A 20,293-nucleotide genomic window follows, 5' to 3' on the forward strand; every position below is an offset into this window, starting at 1 on the left:
GAAAGCAACTGATACTGCTAAAAATTGAATGGAAATATTGTGTCATTTTAATAACAAGTCAAGGAATCATCAATTTGTTAATACAAGATATTTATGTGGGGAGGGGTTTGATTTTATCATCTCTATTGACTCCATTTTGTACAGTTAGGGAGCCATCAAGTTTTGGCTTGGTGGTTATTGAATGCTCTTCCCTAATTCAAGTTCATCTCCTGTATACGAAAATAGGTATAAAAATTTAATAATGTTTCTTTTTTATTGAAACAAGCTTGTGTATCATCGTCAATTTGTTAACATCTCTGTTTTGGGAACCAGAACCATAAACTATTTTTAATACTCCATAAAAAAAAAATTGCAACTGTAAAATAAAATTAGACAGTGATGTTTTCAAATAATTAAATAAATTGCAACAGACATCTGAAGTCTGAATAGAGAGATTCCAAAAAATAATTCTAGTATTATACCTTGTACGTGGAACTAAAAATAGAAATCCTTATCGTGAACAAAAGATGGAATTTTTCGTCATGAATGGTATAAACGAATGAAAATACTTGAAATACATTGTACTTTGAAGTCCAATCGCTACTGTTAAGCTACATAAATCAGTATACAGTGTTATGAATCAAGCAGAATCAAGGTGCCTTCAAAAAATGGACACTAACTTGTGGCTCCAATTTTATACATTGATGGATTGTACCTATCACATTTTCAGCAAAAGCTGCGGCTAAGTATTGACATCACAGGGTATAAGCTGTTTTTTGTGTCAAGAAACAATGTGACACAGCATGAATCGTATAAGTGGCTTCCAGAAACCTTGCCGAGACAAAGAAAGTTGTACGAGACTTTTTTTCACCTAAAGCCGCAGTGTTGTCACGTCACGACCCAGTATTGATGCTCTGGAACGCATTCAGACCCTTTCTCGAAGCTGTGTCGGTGTATGTTTAGCTGAAAACTATGAAAATCAACATTCCATTTCCATTAAAAGAAACAGTTATTGAGTGGTAAAATGTGAAGGTAGTCCCTTGGCGTGTTGGCTCTCCATCTCAAGAACCATTAAGGATTTCTGCCTCTGATATCGATTTCTTTTGGCGGCTAATGCTGCGAAAGAAATTATAAAATAGTCAACAGTGGGCATAGAATTTAGGCATAAAAAAAATATCAGAGTTCTACATTTCTTGGGGCTAGTATGTACAAGGACACTACAAAAGATGAATTTGAATGGTTTCTCCATATGTAGATTGAACCCAATATATATGAGCAATGAGATACAAAGCATGCAAGTATCAAAGCTGAAGTGGTTAAAAACTCAGCTACAGATAGAAAAAATGTGTAAAGAACACAAAAAACTGTTAAAATTTATTTTTAAAAATAGAAAACTGTTTTTAAAACAGTAATCAAACATATCCTGAGAATCCTAGCAAAGCCGTCCAACTTATTAAAGTTTTAAAAATTTATGATGATCTGACAGTGATTCTGAAAGCACATATTGTTGCCTACAAGAAATAAAAACGATTATTTTTTAATAATCTTCAGGGTGGAGGTGAGATCCATGGACAGATGTCTGAGAATTTCCAAAGTGGTGCATTTTTTGTCTGTAAGATACTATAACTCGATTGTGAAAGTACACAGAAAATAAGGCGTTCTTGTCAATGCGGTAAAAATTGTACGAGAAAATATAAATGCATAGTAGTAGTCTTTCCCAATTATTAACTTTTAAAAGGTAAATCATATTAAAATAATTTTAGATCGAGTGGTCTTCAACAATTTGAGAACAAATCAACAAGATTCATTTGGATTTACCACTCAGAAAAACTTACCTGAATGGTAAAAATGAAAGCATGGAATACAATCTACACAAAGCCCAGTACAAAGCTAAAAAATTGAAAAAATAACATCATAAAGTACATTGCAATATTTGACCGAAAAAAAGTACATTGCAATAGAAGAATCATGAATGTAGACAGGTAAAAATGCCAAGGTACACGAATGATACTTGCACCAAGAATAGCAGACAGACAGTGTTGGCAGGAAAGACATCATTTAGATCAAGGACATTCACTAAAAGGCACTAAGAGGACAAAGACAACATGATGGAATATCTGCTTTAAAGAAACAAAACACCTAGTCCAAAAGACTTGAATTACCAACATAAAATAAATGAATAGGAGACAGTGTAAAATAGTATGGGGGCTAGAGTTAAAATAGACTGAGTGGCAAATGATTATTAAAGTCAGAAATCATGAATCTTGATTATTTCCTATCGTAATTCTTATAGCCAAATTTGGATTAATGACAAGGAGGTCAAGCATTGAAGCCTTCTATAAAGTTTGATGGAGTTACCAAAGGAAATAACGATTTTACAAAATGGTTTTGGAGAAGTCTCGGGGAAGTTTTGGAGAAGGGAGTTTGTGTTCGTTATACTTGGCCAACAGGAAATGCTCTAAAGCATGGGAACTACATTTTATCGGATATAGGGTCCCAGTACATGTTGGTAATACTTGGATGCTTATTAAAATTATTTTTTTAAAACAATTATATGCCACATAAGTACGACTTAAGAATTTATAGCCTGAAGAATTAGCTAGAGCGTTTTTCTTCGATAAATTGACAATTTTATTTCACCTTTCTCTCAATTTTCTTATATTTAGTTATGTATTTAATCAAATTCATTAATCCTTACTTATGATATGTGTGATGAGTTTGTTAAATTTTTTTATTATAAATGTTTTCACAATAATTTACACATTTATATTCTTTGTTTACATATTTAAATATTATATTGATGTACACGTAACCTTAATTTTTCAAAATTGCTGAATATGGTACCCATATTTGTATGGGGTACGGGTACTGTATTGAAATTCATGCAACATAGAGGATATATATGTTTCTTGCATTTGCATAAACATGCATGACAAGGTTAAAACAAGTGCTCAACACATGCTGGCACCACTAAGGACTTATTTGGCACATCTAGGAGCCATAATATTATATGAACAGTCAACTTTCAGTCTTTATCCTTTTACCTTGGTTATGCTAAAACGATAAGGACTTCCTTGTCACATCTGGGAGCCAATGTCTTAATGTATGCCTTTTGTTAATCATATTGCTTAATAGGGAGAATTGACTGTTCATTATAAATAGGTATGTCCAAGAGTCAAATCATCATGTTATGGATATCAACTTAGTCTTACAGGTAAAGTGAAATTCATTGTTTCATGATCATATTTATAGCTCCTCAATTAAATAGTTAATATGATAATGAGAAGCAAATCTTTGACAATTCTGATTATTGACGATATGACATCAATGATCGGTCTCTATTGGATAAATATCATTTATTAAGTTATATTTATAGTTTGCATATCTAGGATACAATTATAACTCAATTATGCAAATCTTTGACAATTTTGATTATTGAGGATATGACATCAATGATCTAGATAGATCAATATCTATGCAATGGTCTCTATTGGGTAAATCTCATTTATTAAGTTGTATTTATAGATGAAGCATATCTAGATACAATTATGACTCAACTAAGAATTCCTAATGGTTAATATTACCATTAAATTGTCAATAGGAAATTCTCAACAAACCTAATAGTTTCTTTGTACCTGAGATTATTACTGTAATTACAGGTTATTCATCGTACTTTGATTTGGGACACCTAATACCTTAGGGCACCACTTGGATAGACACTAAGAATCACTAAAGGCTTGTAGAATTAATGATTAATCTAAAAGGAAACAAAGATATAGAGTATGATTAAATACTTGCAGAATTAATAATTAATCAAAAAGGAACTAATCAATTGTTGTTAATGAGTTGGATGGTTATGATAAAATTAAGACCTTAGTCAAGGCAATTAAATGAACGAAGAAAAGAGTTTCTTAAGTCATTCACTAGATCAAAGGTTTATGGTTGTTTATTAGAGTTTTAAGGGTAATATCATGCTCTAAATTAAACGCAGAGATATAACAATGGAAAGAAATATCGTATTAATCTTCTATAGTAGTTCTTGAAAAATAAAGAATTATTGCTTTATGCTGTCTAGATTTTAAGGAAAGTTACTAGATGTAAATATAGATCACAAAAGAATATGGGTCCCACTTCAAACTTAATGAATTTTTTTCATACTTTTTTAGTTTTAAATAAATTTTACCCAATAATTGAAAATGTGTTAGAAACAAAGTGTGTGGTCCTAGCACTCCTTTATTAAAAAAACCATTGTAAACTGAAGAAACCACACCGGTAAAGTAAATAAAGAAATACCACAGTTAGCCTAAAAAAAATAAATAAAGTTTGACAGCAAAGAATCTTAATGAAATCATACTTACATGTTAATTCATGAGGCAGAGCAAAATCATAGTCATTCCTTATCCTCCTGATGTAAATATAGACCAGCAGCAGTATCACACAGAAAACAAAAAGACAGGACAAGCCTATTGCAATTTTACCCTGAGTAGATAATTTGCCATTCTCCCAAAACATAGGACAAGCTGGCAGAGATGGTACACCGCACAAACCTTTGTTGCCAGAGAGACTGAGCAAAAACACATCAAATTGAAGATGTGAAAGAGATGATTTCTCCTTAAATAATTACAATTTAATTGCAGCCAATGTTATAAAACTTAGACTGGTTATCAACTTGAACAAGGTAGTGGGTTGATGGGTCATTAGTTTAACCAATGAATACTAATTAAACCAGTTATGTGAGTGTGTGTGTGTGTGTGTGTATGCAAATGGAAAAATAAAATAAAATAATTTGTGCTGGCAGTATTTTGTTTTTGGGTGAGAAGTTAAATAATATTCAAAGGATAAAAGCAAAAGCCCAAGGATATATTAGTATTTAGTAGAAAGCTAGCTCAAGTCCAAACAGCCAGACATATATCAACATCAAAAGTGAAGCACTGTGCCTGGAGAAAAGACATAACATTATTTTAAAACAATTTGAAAATTACTACTAGTCTCGATTCTCTATAAATTCAAACCACTGAAAAGTTATAAATACACTACCCATGGAAGAACCTAGAACTCCGCCTGACTTCATAACCTCAAAGCACCTAAATGCCTAAACTATGCTCACCGAGTAGAACTAGAGACACAGTCAATGACCACCAACAAATAAAAGGTATCAACTTTACCTTTGTTCTGATGAGCTCTCTCTACGTTCACCACACATTTTGTTCAACAAGTTACCTTTGTTCATGGCTGCTAGGGAAAGCTTGAATGATGACACAGAAACCAGTACTTCAATGAGAAACCAGTACTTAACAAGATTGAAGAGAAGGATTTTGTACACCATAAAATCTATATCTACACCATTTGTACCAATGCATTTTTTTTTCTCTCTTTTTTTGGGCAAATGATTTTGGCCAACTCACCAATTTTTACAAAAATTGGCCAACTCAAATTGGGTTTTACAAGTTTATATGCATGTCCGACCTATTGTATCAACCAGACTCATGACAAGGCTGGTTCACCAGTTCATCAATTGAACAAACCAGTCCAATCCGAAATTTTTATCACTGATTGCATCTTTCAAAAGTGCATTGAGGCATAGACCATTACTATTGCAAAGTCAGTCCTTAGAGGACTGAAGGTAAATCAAAGTTGAAGATTTTGGAAATCATCAAATTTACTTCCGCTTACAAGAATAACTCATTTTGAACATCCTTATACCAAAATTGACTGTACAAGCAGAAGAAACAATAAATGATGAGAAGAGACAGAAGGACAGGGAACTTTGTGTAAAATCTGACATTAAAACTAACTTTGGCATTAAATATTGATGACAAATGACATCATGGGCATGAGTGGGTGAGACGCTCTATCAATTTATTTTAATTAAGTACGCACACATGAACAGAAACAAGAAAAATATGCAGGACTTGAAAGATCATGAAGTATGAATGTCATCCAATATTTTCAATCTGAACACATTACCCAGAAGCTTATAGAATAAAAGTATTGGATTAAAGTGACATACTCAATAGCTCCTCCATGCACACCAATCGAATAAAGTTCCTCTGGTACTCGTCCTTCCAATAAGTTACCATTCAATAGCCTGAAAAGATAAAATAGATTGGAAAAACAAACCCAAGTAAGCAAAAAGTGTCAGGAGGGTGAACGGGACACCTGTCTAAGACTGACTAGAGGTTGTGTTACCTACCATGTTTTTTCAATGGTGACCAATCACTTCAAAGAGAGAAGAAAAATAACAGTCTTAGCTTTCAACACTTACTATCAGTCTCATGGATGACCGTGGTACTTAACAAAATAAATAGCCTTCACATTCTCAAGCACGAATATTAAGATGCAGTTCAATGCAATACTGATTAGAATTTATGATTACAAAAATTAATTCACAGATTTTACTACTTTGATTCAGTAGCTCCAGGGTGACAAAAGCTACCAGACCAAATTTAATATCAGGAACACAATATGCAAGTATGCTTTTCAATGCAATTTAGAGAGTCTCAAAAAATTACAGAAGTGTCAATTTTAAAGCCGTAATGCATCATTTTATTTGGATTTGACGTGAGAGAGATAAGAGAGAATCAAAAACCGAGTTCAGAGAGAAAGAAATTTTTTTTTGAGAAGAATGAAAATTGTCTTGATACTAAAACCTATCGATTACAAGGAATTTGATCTATATATAGATACTGAGAAATGTACAAGAGAAAATTCAGTACATATGACAGCTGCTTGATTCAGTACCATTAGTCAAACTATCTCTTAACTGAACCAACAGCTGGTACCTAACTATAACAGATGTTAGTTAGACAATTAGAGCAATATGAGTTACTCAAACCATAATATACAATGACACACACACCTGCAAACTCAGTAGGGAAGTAGCACATAGTCTTGAGCAGGAATGTGACAAATGTTGAGACGCTTAGAGATAACTTTTTCACTTACAGAAGAGATCAAACTCCACATGTTTAGTGTGAGAGCTAAGCATGGGGGTATGAGCAAGGAAGATGGTGCCAAGGTTGTCACAGAAAACAACAGGTTGTTAGTAATAATGAAGCTACAATTGGACATCATGGCCAAAAATGCAACAAAAAACAATGCATTAGAGAAGGATAGAGGCACTTATGACATCATGACTACAATTGGAATGATGGGGTTGGGAAGAATTACAGGTGTGAGATTATCACTTACCTTGTCGGTACCCATATTGGCAATTATTCAGTTTCAAGCGTAACATGGTTGATGGTCATTCAAAAAATGGGACCACAATAGAAATACTTATGCTTCAAGCATAACTTGGTCAACATGCTTCAAGCAATGCAATCCTAGTGATAGGATCTTAAACTACTCTTTTGTCTTAAGGAAATGGTAAATTTTGGTTATTGATACTTGATAGACCCTTATTACCAAGTTATATGCTACAAATACAAGGAGTAAGGTGTGTCAACAAGGGAATGGGAAGAAAAGGATTAACACATGGATGAGGACGATAGAATAGGAAATTGATGAGGTTTGTTAAGGAATTATTTGGTAGAGAAATTTTAGGAGTCTTTTAAATAGAATAAACTCTGAATTAGTTTCAAATTCTTAGATGGGGAGTTTATTATTACATCTTTTTTTTTTCACTAAATTGTAGCAAAATAATTAATCATCTATAATCAACGTTGCCTATAAATCCCTTTATATAATTTGTAAGTGATATCAATGAAATAAAACCATCCTCATTTCTAAACCTAGATGGTATCAAAGCTTCATGCTCTGCACCTCCTTTCATGGTGAAAAATGCAATGCCAGAGCCAGCCCTAGTCCCTCAACCATCTTGAGAGGCTCATCTGAAGATGAGCAACATACTCATTCAGGGCATTCCACACCTTCCACGTTGTCTGTCAAGGCTCTTCCCCAGAACTAAAACTTATAACTCACAATACAGAAGCTCAACAAAATAAATTACATCGAATTGGCACAATCTATAAAACTATTGGTGGGAAGCAAAGGTAAACTAGGGTACTGAACTAGAGACACAACCCAACCTACAAAAAATGGCCCCTCCTTGGCAAAGTGGAAATCTGAAAATTCCCTTGTAATTGCTTGGCTAATTAATACCGTGGAACCAGCTATACGAAAACTTTTATTTCTACCAATGGCCAAGGTCATTTGCGAAGCAGTTTGTGAATGCTGTTCACACCTAGAGACTTTTTCTCCATACTTGACTTTAAGACATGGCTTTTGCAATCCAAAAAAGGTGATCTAGATGTCACCACATAGTACAATAAAATGGGTTTACCCATTTGGCATGTGCTTGATCAATGTTATGAATACGATTGGGAAAAACCCAAGAATGAAGCTTGATTCCAGAAAAGGGAGCGAAATGATCTTGAACTACCTATTGCAATCCAAAAGGTTATCAAGTGCATGGGAGCATGAATGGATAAAAAAGGGAATGATTTTAAGCTAGAGCTTCAATGCATTTGCACAACTCTAGATTTATCTTTCATATTCTACATTTTCTGTTCTTGTAAGGAGATATTCTCCATTGATTTTGGTTTTATCAGCAAAAACTCAGTTTTATCAGATTACAGCACCTAATTTATGTCACCACCTTAATCTAAGCATTTAAGAGAAAGACAATCACAATAAATATAAGGGTTTTGTTATCTTGTGCTTATAAGAAATAAAATTAGCATTGACTATTAACATTATTTATTGAATGAAGAAATTATTAAAATGTTTATAATTTTCTATTTTTTATTCTTTAATCTGTGTCCTATAGGTACATGTTTGCAAAACATAATGTAGTAGATACTTACACAAGCTGCAAACTTGAAGAGGCTATACTGTCTGGTATGGAGCCTGTTAACTGATTGTTGGATAGGTCCCTACAGTATATTTTTCAAATAAAACAAGTAAAATGTTAAATAAATAATGTCACATTTATTTCAAATGTAGATGAGAGAGATGAATAAAAAAAATCAGAAAATTCTCTTTTAAAAAAAAAAAATTAAACCAGTGAGGAACTCCAGCATTTACTAATCCAAAGAAAACATATACAGATATGATCATATTCAAGTAAATATACATTTTAGTCCAACATTTATAAAAGAATGATACATCAAATTGGTAATTCAATTTCAATTTATGACATCAAATTGTAAATTAAATTGGTGCTTAAAATAACAATAAATAGAGGACCAACTGAGATTTCATACTTTATGGGAAAGCATAATTTACATTATCTCTTCAATATTTGGTATAATGGCAAAAGTAAATGAAAGAAATATCTAGCAAAATATGATTTTTAAGTGGGTAACTTGGAAACTTATCAACAACTAATCAAATAACAGACTACAGTCAACGGAGTTCTGTAAAATATTTTGCATAACATCTAAAAAACCTGAAACTTACAGGTGTATCAAGGATTTTTTACCAAGTCCATAAGGTATTTCACCCACCAACAAATTAGAACTCAGGTTCCTGTAAAATAAAAGAGAAATTACCAGATGATAGAAACCAGTATAAACTTGAGTTACTGAAGTATGTCTAGGAAAACAGATGCTGAAAGCATAAACTGAATGAATAATGATCAACTATAGATGTATGCTGGGATCTGGATCCAAAATTATGGCCAAAATGATGTACATCAAGGCTGGGACAAGAATATTGAAGGGATTCTAATGGTGACTAAGAACCAAAAAAAATTAACAGTGCTCATTTATCAAGTATAATGGAGGAAAGGTGTTCATGTGTGTCATGATTCTGTCAACATGATGAGTCATAACAAAAAATAAACACAATGAAGAACAAGTTTGCTTCAAAGTACCAAAGCTGATCATTTTGAAAATGAATAATTTACATTGTTCTGAAGATGGCTATCAAACTAGCAAGTGAACTCAGAATTTTACACATTTACAATTATGGGTTAGCAAATTGAGGTTGAGTCACTCTTAATAACTCGTTTCTTGGTAGAAGTGGGTAGACTCATTCAAACTCACTCAAAGTTGCACAGAATCACAAGTCAAACACCTAGTTAACTACTCAGATATGAGAATCAATTCTACTTCATCACCCAAGTTGCCCAAAACAACTGAGTTTTGGCTGCCCCTTCAACACACCATGTCTGCATCAAGGGAAACACTAAACACTCCATCAAACCCTCACACTTGTGACACAGGAAGCCACCCGATCAAGGCTTTCAGCCAACATGTTTTCGTTCATGAACACAGCCAAAGAATCAAGGCATTTTCTACAAATTATGAACCAGCAAATCCTGGTCACAACTAATGGAACAAATTGTTTGTCTGCAAATTCAGGACATAACTTTTGAGTCCAAATGCAAGGTCAAATAATTTGTGCAAATCTGTTCTATTATGTGCTTTCGAGTTTCAATATAACCAAGTGTTGTATGTGTTCTATTTCTGTACAGTTTCCCTAAGTTTGTGCTCAAATTCTCTGGGTTCTGTTGTGTTTTATGTGATTTCCCACCCATAATCCTATTATGCTTGCACTATTCAGATGATAAGCAATTGAGCACAGTGCTGTTTGTTTCATTTTATTTGCCAACATTAAATTTGAATTTGTTTTCTACTCCCCATTGCGGAATGTCAAGTTGAGTACTGTTCCATTGATTTCAGCATTAAATGTTTCTCTTCTGTTCTTTTCATTTTTTATTACTAAGGTGCATGCATAACATTGTTTTTGTTTTAATTTTTTTAATATTACACTGTTTGTAAATAATATATCAAAGAATTTAGTTTTTGACTGAGCTTGATGGAATTGTGTGATTCATGTAGTCATCTTCACCTGGTGGGATAAGACTTGGTGATAGTTGTTATTGTACATTATTACTTTGGTATTAGGGGATCTTTTATGAGTTTATGATAAAAGAAAAAGAAATAAGCCAAACAAAATATAACGAGAAGTTGAGAACATAGTAATAACTGCCAACTATGACTACTGCTTGAACATATAAATCACATACATAGCACTTGAAAACGATGGGAAATTTTATAGATGTAGGTCAATTAGCATATTTCCATCCACATAGTACATGTTAACCTGAAACACTTTAGCCATGTGATGTGAGAGATGACTAGCATATGTAAACATCCGGCTGCTGATACTTACAGGCTTACCAAGTCTGACAAAAGACTAATGTGGTCACTAATGAATCCTTTCAAGCCTTGACTTCCCAAATCACTGAAATGAAAATTGAGACAAAGATGAAGTCAAAGGTTTGGGAAAAGGAAATAAATTAATCATGGGAGAAGAACTACTGTTTAAATTAGAACAAATTGTAACTCCCACCTTTTCAAATTTTTTTTTTTTTTTTTTGTTTCAGAAACTTAAATATGCATTTGTGGAATGCGAACCCATAATCCCCCACCAACCCAAGCTTTTAGGGAAAGGAGTATTCCTAAGCCCAAAAGGTGATTGGCAGAATAATGGTGATGAGGAAAATACTTCTTTTAGCTTCTGTATAAAAAAAGAATAAGAAATTTTTTGATACAATGATTTGGTCACATGATATCATGAGCACTTTAGATTTACCACCCTTTGTGGTCTGTCTATTTAACATATGGGCCCCACCATTAACCTTACGTATAAAGTTTGACATGTGAATTATTAAGAGACTTTTTTAATTAAGATTCGTTATATACCTGTAATAATTTTCTTTTCTAAAACCAATTAGAAGCTCAATTGCATAACTTAGGAGAATGGAAAGGAATTCATACATTTGACTTATCACCAGAGCAGTATTATCCTTGCTCATACGGCAGGTAACTCCCTCCCAAGCATCCCAATTAGTAGGAGCACAAGGATCACCGTTCCAACCCATTCTTTCAGGAACCCGAAGTGAATCTTTCAACGCTTTCATGGCAATCACTGCATCCAAACAGGACAAAGAAAGACAGGTCATTCACTGACCACAATTCTTGTGTGGTTGTTCTCACAGTCAACAAAACCTTGATCCCCTTCTTCCTTCCCCATTGTTAACATCAGTAAATACAAATAATTGCCCGAAAACAATTGCCAAAATAATCGAGAAGTATATTTGCACAAAATTCATAAATTATAACTCCCTAACAAAATTTCCAATAACACACCAGTTTATGATATCAATTCACAGTCACGCAAAATTATTTACCCAAAAAAAAAAAGAAGCTCACCAACCTCCTAAATAATCGGTAACTATATTTGCACAAAATAAAAAATCAGAACACCCAGACTAAATTTCCAATAACACACCAACTCACTACATCGACTCAAAAAAAAGTATTAACTATACACCAAAAGAAGAAAAATAAAATCAGATTCCTTTCAGGCACAAAGTTTCTAAATCTGCATGCAATTTAAAGAGAGAGAGAAAAAAAAAAAACCTCTCTAAATTTCGGCAAAAAATAAAAATTATCAACACACCAAAAGAAGAAAACAAAATCCAATTCCTTTCAGTCATCAAAATTTCCAAAAAAATCCATCTACCCACCTTGTTGAGGAACCGTGGAAGGATCACTAGGAACCAAAGCATAATTCTCAATCCCACAAATGAGAGGAGCACCCACCACACCAACAAGCTTCACACTCAACACGCTGCTACTCAAATTCTTCACCGTGTGATGCCAAGTAAACGCAGCAAAACCCCCAACCTGCTTGTATATATCAACCCTAGTCAAATTCACTTCATTGACGAACACATCAAACACCCTCTCCCCTGCACTTCGCACCCTCCCCTCAATCTCCGCAAAATGCAGCCACAACAAGTAATCAAGCTTCGCGTCCACGTTCAATTCATACTCCAACACACCACCACCCTCCTCCGCCGTCACCGCCGTCCTCGCCGCCGTCTGATACAGTTTCGTCGGGAAGTAATTCGGCTTCTGATCGGTCCCGCTGACGCCATTCCTCGTCGAAACAGCAATGACTTCGTTCCTTCCGGTTCGGAACTCCGCATCGGACTGCCACGAGCGGCCGAACCGGTCGGAATCGTTAGTGAAGCCCGGTCCCCACTGGTCCGAACCGCAGGAGAGTCTTCCGTAGTTGACGAGCAAGGTTCCGTTGTCGCCAATTGAGGCGGAATCGTAGGAAGCCGAATCGGCGGAGAAGAGTTCAATCGAGGATACCACCGGAGGATCGGTGGCGAAGCTGTAGAAGCAAATTAGGGCTTCGGAAGTGAGGATTGAAGCAAAGAGGTCAGCGTAAGCGCCGTTGCGTGCGAGCGATTGGGGCCACGGGGAGCGCCAGGAGAAGACGACGGTGCCTGAGACAGAAACATCGAAGGACGGAGGGTGGGACTTGCCGTCGTAGTTGTCATAGACGACGAAGGTGCGAACAAGGTAGCGAGACGGGGGGAGGGAAGGGACTGTGTAGCAGTTCTTCTTGCCGGAGGAGATTGGGAAGAAGCGGAGCGTCTTCTCGTGCGCGTGCCGGAAGTGCAGCGGCTCCGACACGATCGCAGCGGCACCGCCGCTGAAGTAGCGGTCAGAGAGCCAGGTGTTGTTGAACGGGTCGGTGGTGTTGGTTGGACTCCCACAGTCGATGTGGTAAGAAACACCTTTGAAAATTATATTAGAACAAATAAATAAATATGTTAGCGAGTTTTTTGTGAATGTTTGATTTGTATATGTGTGAAGTGTGAGTTTAACAGTGTGTGAAGAAGCTTACCGTAAGGGTACGAGAAAGAGGAGGAAGAGAGAGTGGTGGTGGTTAAGAGAACGCACAAGAATATGTGGAGACTGAGAGTGGGCGAGAGAGACATTGTGCGTGTTTTGTTGGAGTGAGAGTTGAGCGTCAAGACATAAAGGAAAGAGAAATGCAAATGAAAAATGAAGATTCCCGTGAAAGACGGTAAGAGTTTGTTTCTGTTGGCTCTGTGTGTGTGCGAGAGAGAGAGAGAGAGAGAGAGTAGTGAAGCGGAAGAAGGAATGTTAAATTGGGTGCCAAAGTTTTGTGGCTTTTGGTCTCTGGTAAGCTTTATGCTAAGCTAGTCTCTTTCCTGGTTTTAGTTTGTTTGCTTGCGGTTGAAGGTAATGCAGGGAAGGAGTGAGAAAATACGCCAATTAGCATATCCAAACCACTTCAATTGTACAAATTTTGGTATTGTTACGATTTGTTGTTTTTAATCTACGTGAGGGAGTGTTGTGATATGTTGGTGAGCCTGATGTTGATTTCCATAAATGGACCTTTTCATGACAATAATGATAAAGATGAGGATTGTTCTCACGTGACCAAAGCCTATTCACTGTTCCAATGACTAATTCATTATTACTAATTTCTGTTTAAATATATTTTGTTTGTATAATTAATTTTATTTAAGGAAATTTGCTTTTAAATTTATTAATGTAAATAATAAAATTAAGTATATTTGTAATTTATTATGTTTATTCATAACTGAATTGATAAAAGAAACTAATTTTAATTCAAATCAATGAACCCGTTAATACAATAATTAAAACACATTTATAAACACAAAAGTGGATAAAAATGTACTAATGTAAAATTATTGTTGTTATCATAGTTCAAAATGTCTATCTCCATTTGGTTAGGAAGGCTATTCGGTATTGTTATTGAAGGAAAATACTATTCTGTCTGCCATAAAATGGTCCCTGCCAGGGCGAAAAGATCTAAACGAGTCCCTCCATCTTTAGAGATGGATTCTTTCATGATTATTTTTCTTTTATAAATAGGAAATATCAAAAGAAAAGATAAATACAAGATTTGTACCTAATAATAATATCACTTAGAAATTTAACGAAATTTATTTCCCTGATCCTTAGTTGGTCATTGTCCTAGTAAAAATTTAATTAATATTTTATTTTATATCTTAAAAATACGTAAAAAAATCGTGGTGTCCGCAAAACTTGTTTTGGAATGTCAAATTAAGGGTTTAAAAATCTTATACAAATAAATTTAAAAAAGGATTAACCTAGTTAGAATTTGTGGTGAAATGAAACTAGAGAATTCAATGGCAGGCACATGAAATCACCTTCCTATGATCATTTATTGAAGAACTGAATAGCTAAAAGGGAAGTCGGTGAAATTAGCGGCAGTGTCAGGGATAGGTAAGTTTAGTGGCCTTTTTCTTACAATTAATTACTCAATGTTAGTTGTTGAATTAAATTCCTATTATTGAGAACAAAATTATACTTTATATAGGCACAATTTACAAGTAAAGTAATATTAGTTAAAAAATTGAAAAATTATTAATACATGTTTTTATATTTTGTAATATTGTTTTATGATTAAAAAATTATACTTTAATGATATATAATGTTAGGATGTAAAGGCAAATATGCAAAGGTATCATGGAACAAACAGTGCACTGGTGAAAGTGATGGCAATCCAACAAAGCTCACATCACAGTTCGTAAGTCACGGATCTTCAAACAAGATAAAAGATGCTGTAAATACTGCTAGAATGCTGAGAAAGCGATGGAAATCATAAATAAATAACGAAAATTTGTTAAAATAAACGTTAATTTTGCTCTTATGTTAAAATTTAATATTTATTATATTTAAAACTATAAAAAGAAGTATTTTTTAAAACCATTTTATACATTGATGTTAACAAAGTTCTGAATAAATTATCAAAGCTTAACAGAATAAAGACAGTTGTTTGCCTATGACCTCAGGCTTACGACCGCGGCCTTTTTTTCTTGTGTAAACAAATATTTCGTTTTAAAAAATGAGTTTATTACATTGGTTAAGACTGTAATTGATCTAAAATGACAAGCTTTTGAAATCAATTGTAATACATTAGAGGATTAGATTTACTATTTTAGATATAAAAATAATATTATTACCGAATACTCTTTATATGCAGAGGAAAAGAGGAATAACTCTATTCTGCTTAATATTTTTTATAAATATTAAATTTTGTTAATTAAATTATTAAATTAAAAGTTATTTTTAAATAGATAAATTTATTTTAATGCTTATTTAATATGTTTAAAATATTAATAAACATTGATTATAAAATAATATATTTACGAATAGGAGTAAAAAATAAATTGAAGTGGTTGATGAAAAGATTTAAACCTTACCGAACTAAAGTGGCTATGTTGGCTTTCCATTACAGATTACTGGATAACTAAAATTATGCATATTAAATTATCATTTATTATCGATGTACATACTTCTGCCAATTTTTTAAGACCGAAAATTTTGTTGCTGGGTTAGGAGTTCGATCTTTACAATATTTCTTATTTTGCCTAATAATAATATTAATAACAACAACGATAATAATAATTATTTTTATAATTGCTGAATGAAATAACCTTATCTTGTTTCTCCTCGAAAAAGACAAGTAAACTACCTTCACTGAGTTTTTGTCTGTCTTCACTCTTCATGTATGAAAGACAAAATAATTTGAGAAAAGCGGTAATGAAATTAAGAAAGCTTTAATGTTTTTGTAGGATAGCGTTTTAATCTTTTGAGATGAAAAATTGTAATCTGTATAATTATCAATTCTTTTGAAAAATGATTTTCTCACTTAAAATTCTCATCCAAAACACTAAGGTTTCCACGGTTCACGGGCTGCATTCAATGAAGACAGACAAATTCTCTAAAATAAAAAATTAGGATACCGTTTTTTCAACGATCGAAATTCGATATGTTGGACAATACCTCCAATTCTACAATTTATAATTAATAGTGTAGGAAAAAGAAATTAGTTTAAAGTTGATTGGCATTCAATGTAATAATATGCATTGTGTGGATAAAATATTTAGAAAAATTAATATAACGGATTATAAAATTGTTTTGACAATTTAATAGTGCATAATTTAATAACTTATTAAGTTGTCTAGTGTTTAATTTAGTTAACATTACTTATTATATAAATTTAAAATCCATATTAGATATGTACATAAGGTGACATATAACGGGTTAGAGTGGATTATTCATTTAAGATTCCAATTGACAAATTTGAAGAAACAAGATGTACAAAATATTATAAATATAAAAATATTATATTTTGCGGGGAAATGTTTAATACTCACTCATTTGCGTGTATCGTTTCCGCAACTCATCATAATTAGAAGCTCTAAGCAATTCCACGTCCAACCAACGGTAATATACCTGCGTGTTAACAGTCCTCAGTCAAATTAGAACAATTCTTCAATCTAATATCGCGCGTCATTACACGCTAAATAACAATTAATTAATCAATTAATTAATTTATAACACTTAATCATTCCAACTCGCAGTTCCGTCAACAGCGTGAGATTCAGACGCGAATCGCTATTATCGAGTGCAGACAAGCCCACCGCATGCCTTTACTCTCGCGCCCCTTGTTCCGTTCACCCCCATCAAATCCCAACCGTTCATTTCTCACAATTAATAGATCCAGCGGTGAAAATCGGACATCCTCACGTAACGATAACACAGCGCACACATCTCGAAGCTAAAACCATAGACGCGTCTTTCCAGCCTGGCTTCCTACCATGTTGTCCTATTAGGGGCCCACACCCAACCGAGACATACACAATACCCAAAATACCCCTACACCTTCACAAAAATACTCTTCATTGTTCCAATTTTCGTTTTCGATGCTTCTGCTGCATCACCATGCCACCGACACTCACATTCACACTTACACACACTATCTCGTTAGTCTTGTTATTCTTCTTCGCCCACGCGGCGCATTCTCCGGCAACCGTAATCTCCGGTGAGCTTCCAACGTTCCGGGAAGCGCCGGCATTCCGCAATGGAAGGGAATGCCAAAAGCGAGTTCATGGCGGCTCCGTCATCCACATCGCGATGACGCTGGACGCGACCTACCTACGAGGCTCCGTCGCCGGCGTGTTCTCCGTTCTGCAGCACGCGTCGTGTCCGGAGAACGTCGTGTTCCACTTCATCGCCACCACGCACCGCCGGCCAGAGCTCCGGCGCATCATTACCACTACGTTCCCGTACTTAACCTTCCACCTCTACCACTTCGATGCCAATCTCGTACGAGGCAAGATCTCGTACTCTATCCGTCGCGCGCTGGACCAGCCTCTGAATTACGCGAGGATGTACCTCGCCGACATACTTCCGGCGAACGTTCGGCGAATAATCTACTTTGATTCCGATCTGATCGTCGTGGATGACGTGGCGAAGCTGTGGAGCATCGATCTCCACGCGCGCGTCCTCGGCGCGCCCGAGTACTGCCACGCTAACTTCACCAATTACTTCACGCACCGGTTCTGGTCGAGCCCTAGCTATGCGGCGTCGTTTAAGGGACGCGAAGCGTGCTACTTTAACACCGGCGTGATGGTGATCGATTTGTGGAAATGGCGCGAGGGACGGTACACGGAGAAGCTCGAAAACTGGATGCGGATCCAGAAACGGAACCGGATCTACGAACTCGGATCGTTGCCGCCGTTTCTGCTCGTCTTCGCCGGTGAAGTTGAGCGCGTGGAGCACCGGTGGAACCAGCACGGCCTCGGCGGCGATAATCTGGAAGGGCTTTGCCGTGACCTGCACCCTGGTCCCGTGAGTCTCCTCCACTGGAGCGGAAAGGGGAAACCGTGGCTGAGAATTGACTCGAAGAAGCCATGTCCATTGGATAGCTTGTGGGCTCCTTACGATCTCTTTCGCCATTCTTCGTCGTTGTTCTCCGATTCGTAGTTAGTTAGGGGTTTGATTTGTGTTTCCGGCGCGGGTGCATGGTTTTGGCGGTGGGACTGTGTCACCTGATTGTTGCTCGTCCAGTCGATAGAGTGTGATGGGAAATGACGTAAATGGACACGTCACGCACGACCCGAGTGTGTATTGCTATTTTTGGATGAGATGATACGGTGACGTATAGAACGTGATTGGAGTGCATGCATGGTATTATGTACAGTATTCGTAGATAGATACGACAGTAGTACAGTCTACAGGGGTAGTTGGTGGTATGGTCTACTGTATTCTTACACTTGCACTGGGATCGAAGGATTCTTCGATTACAGCTCTTGCGTTTTTTATTTTTTATTTTTAAAAAAATAAAGACTGTAGAAAAAATAAAAATCAAAAATCAAAAGTTCGACTGCGTAATAATTGAATTACCGGACAGAGGTCTCTTAGGAACAGTCTAAATTGATTTTTAGGTAAAAAATATTGGATTAAATATTGTAATTTAATTAAGATTAATTTAAATAAAATATTTAAATTTAATGTTTTTATTTAATTAAAATTAATTTTAACTTATTTTGCGTAAAACTACAAATTTGTATGATAAAAAAAATGTGAGACAAACTTTAGAACATTTTAAATTTAATGGAATTAAAAACGTATTAAAATAACAAGATGTATATCTATAAATAAATAATAAATGTATCTTTAAAAAATAATAAGATATAGTTTTGAGAATAACATTCTAAATAAATAAAAGAAAAAACTAACAATAACAAAATAAATGGTGCCTCTAAGAAACAAGATAAAAGATACACTTAAAAATAGTCAAAGAAAATAAAAAAATATAAAAAAACTTATTTTACCAAACAACATAAAAAAAAAAGGAAATTAAACTTTAAGGTAAGATGGTGTAGTTGGTAAAAAAAAATGCAACTGTGAAAAGTATCAGAAAAATATTTAGTATAAAAATAAATAAAACTTATTTTATAAGTTAAAAATAATTTATCTCTTCAAATTTTAGAAAAATTAAATAAAAATCTATCAGAACTTCTAAAAAAGAAGAAATATAATTTATTTCTAAAGAAATATTTTTTATTATTTGTTATATTAGTTTTTTCCTGTAAGAACTTTTTGAAAATTTTACCCAAATTGAACTCAAATCTTAAAGAGTGATTATTTATTGAAATAATTACTTTTTTTTTTTGCAATTTTCTTATTACCTACACCATTTTTTTTTTTGTAATTTTCAAAGATAAGATTTTGGAATGTATCTTTTACTTTCTAAAAAATAAATTTCAGAAGTCAGTTTTAAAATTTAATTGTAGAAAGATGGTGCAAAAAAAAAAAAAAAACTACCATCTCAAACACCTTTAGTTTCACTTTCAAGTTTCAAAGGATTAAAATGGGCTGCAAGATAAAAACTAATTTAACCAAAATGACCTGAAAATGGCAACGCAGGTACTTTTGTGTTTCGGGAAGCTCTCTAATTTTATAGGTTACAAATAAATAAATTTGATATCTGGATCAATTTTGCTGGCCATAATGATTAATTACAAGCAAAAATACTAAACTAATATCCTAGGGATGGATACTAATGGGTTAATCAATCAAAATAAAGATTTTTTTATATATATTTTTATTATAAATTTATAATGAATTCTTAACATAATTTTTAATAACACACGATCTTGAGTTGGAGTGCCAACTGTGTTAAATATGTAAAG

General features: G+C 34.3%; 2 protein-coding genes across 3 annotated transcripts; one reads left to right on the plus strand and one right to left on the minus strand.

Moving 5' to 3' along the window:
* Nucleotides 1-438: 438 nt before the first annotated feature.
* On the minus strand, nucleotides 439-18,514 carry LOC113868487 (receptor-like protein 4). Of its 2 annotated transcripts, none has more exons than XM_027504110.1 (9): nucleotides 13,636-14,059; nucleotides 12,461-13,525; nucleotides 11,709-11,859; nucleotides 11,101-11,172; nucleotides 9,382-9,450; nucleotides 8,787-8,855; nucleotides 5,990-6,067; nucleotides 4,338-4,543; nucleotides 439-1,095 (listed from the first exon to the last, which is right to left on the minus strand). In XM_027504110.1, exons 1-9 carry the CDS (start codon nucleotides 13,727-13,729, stop codon nucleotides 989-991), a joined length of 1,911 nt encoding a protein of 636 aa, XP_027359911.1. In that variant the 5' UTR covers nucleotides 13,730-14,059; the 3' UTR covers nucleotides 439-988. The 2 variants fall into 2 exon arrangements, with proteins under 2 accessions (XP_027359911.1, XP_027359912.1); XM_027504111.1 differs by lacking the exon at nucleotides 13,636-14,059 and adding an exon at nucleotides 16,970-18,514 and having other exon boundaries at nucleotides 440-1,095.
* LOC113868488 (probable galacturonosyltransferase-like 3) lies at nucleotides 17,525-19,160 on the plus strand. Its single transcript, XM_027504112.1, has one exon. It carries the CDS (start codon nucleotides 17,538-17,540, stop codon nucleotides 18,579-18,581), a length of 1,044 nt encoding a protein of 347 aa, XP_027359913.1. The 5' UTR covers nucleotides 17,525-17,537; the 3' UTR covers nucleotides 18,582-19,160.
* Nucleotides 19,161-20,293: the final 1,133 nt, after the last annotated feature.

The sequence above is a fragment of the Abrus precatorius genome, unplaced genomic scaffold (assembly GCF_003935025.1).
Source record: "Abrus precatorius isolate BTA unplaced genomic scaffold, Abrus_2018 Scaffold6, whole genome shotgun sequence".
Lineage (NCBI taxonomy): Eukaryota > Viridiplantae > Streptophyta > Magnoliopsida > Fabales > Fabaceae > Abrus > Abrus precatorius.

Bases quoted from the DNA above. Each gene is read 5' to 3' on its own strand.
- LOC113868487 (XM_027504110.1), bottom strand. From the start codon at position 13,729: ATGTCTCTCTCGCCCACTCTCAGTCTCCACATATTCTTGTGCGTTCTC. The intron at 13,526-13,635 runs GTAAGCTTCTTC...TAATTTTCAAAG, and splicing joins CTCTTTCTCGTACCCTTACG to GTGTTTCTTACCACATCGAC. The intron at 8,856-9,381 runs GTAAGTTTCAGG...AATATACTGTAG, and splicing joins AAAAAATCCTTGATACACCT to GGACCTATCCAACAATCAGT.
- LOC113868488 (XM_027504112.1), top strand. From the start codon at position 17,538: ATGCCACCGACACTCACATTCACACTTACACACACTATCTCGTTAGTC.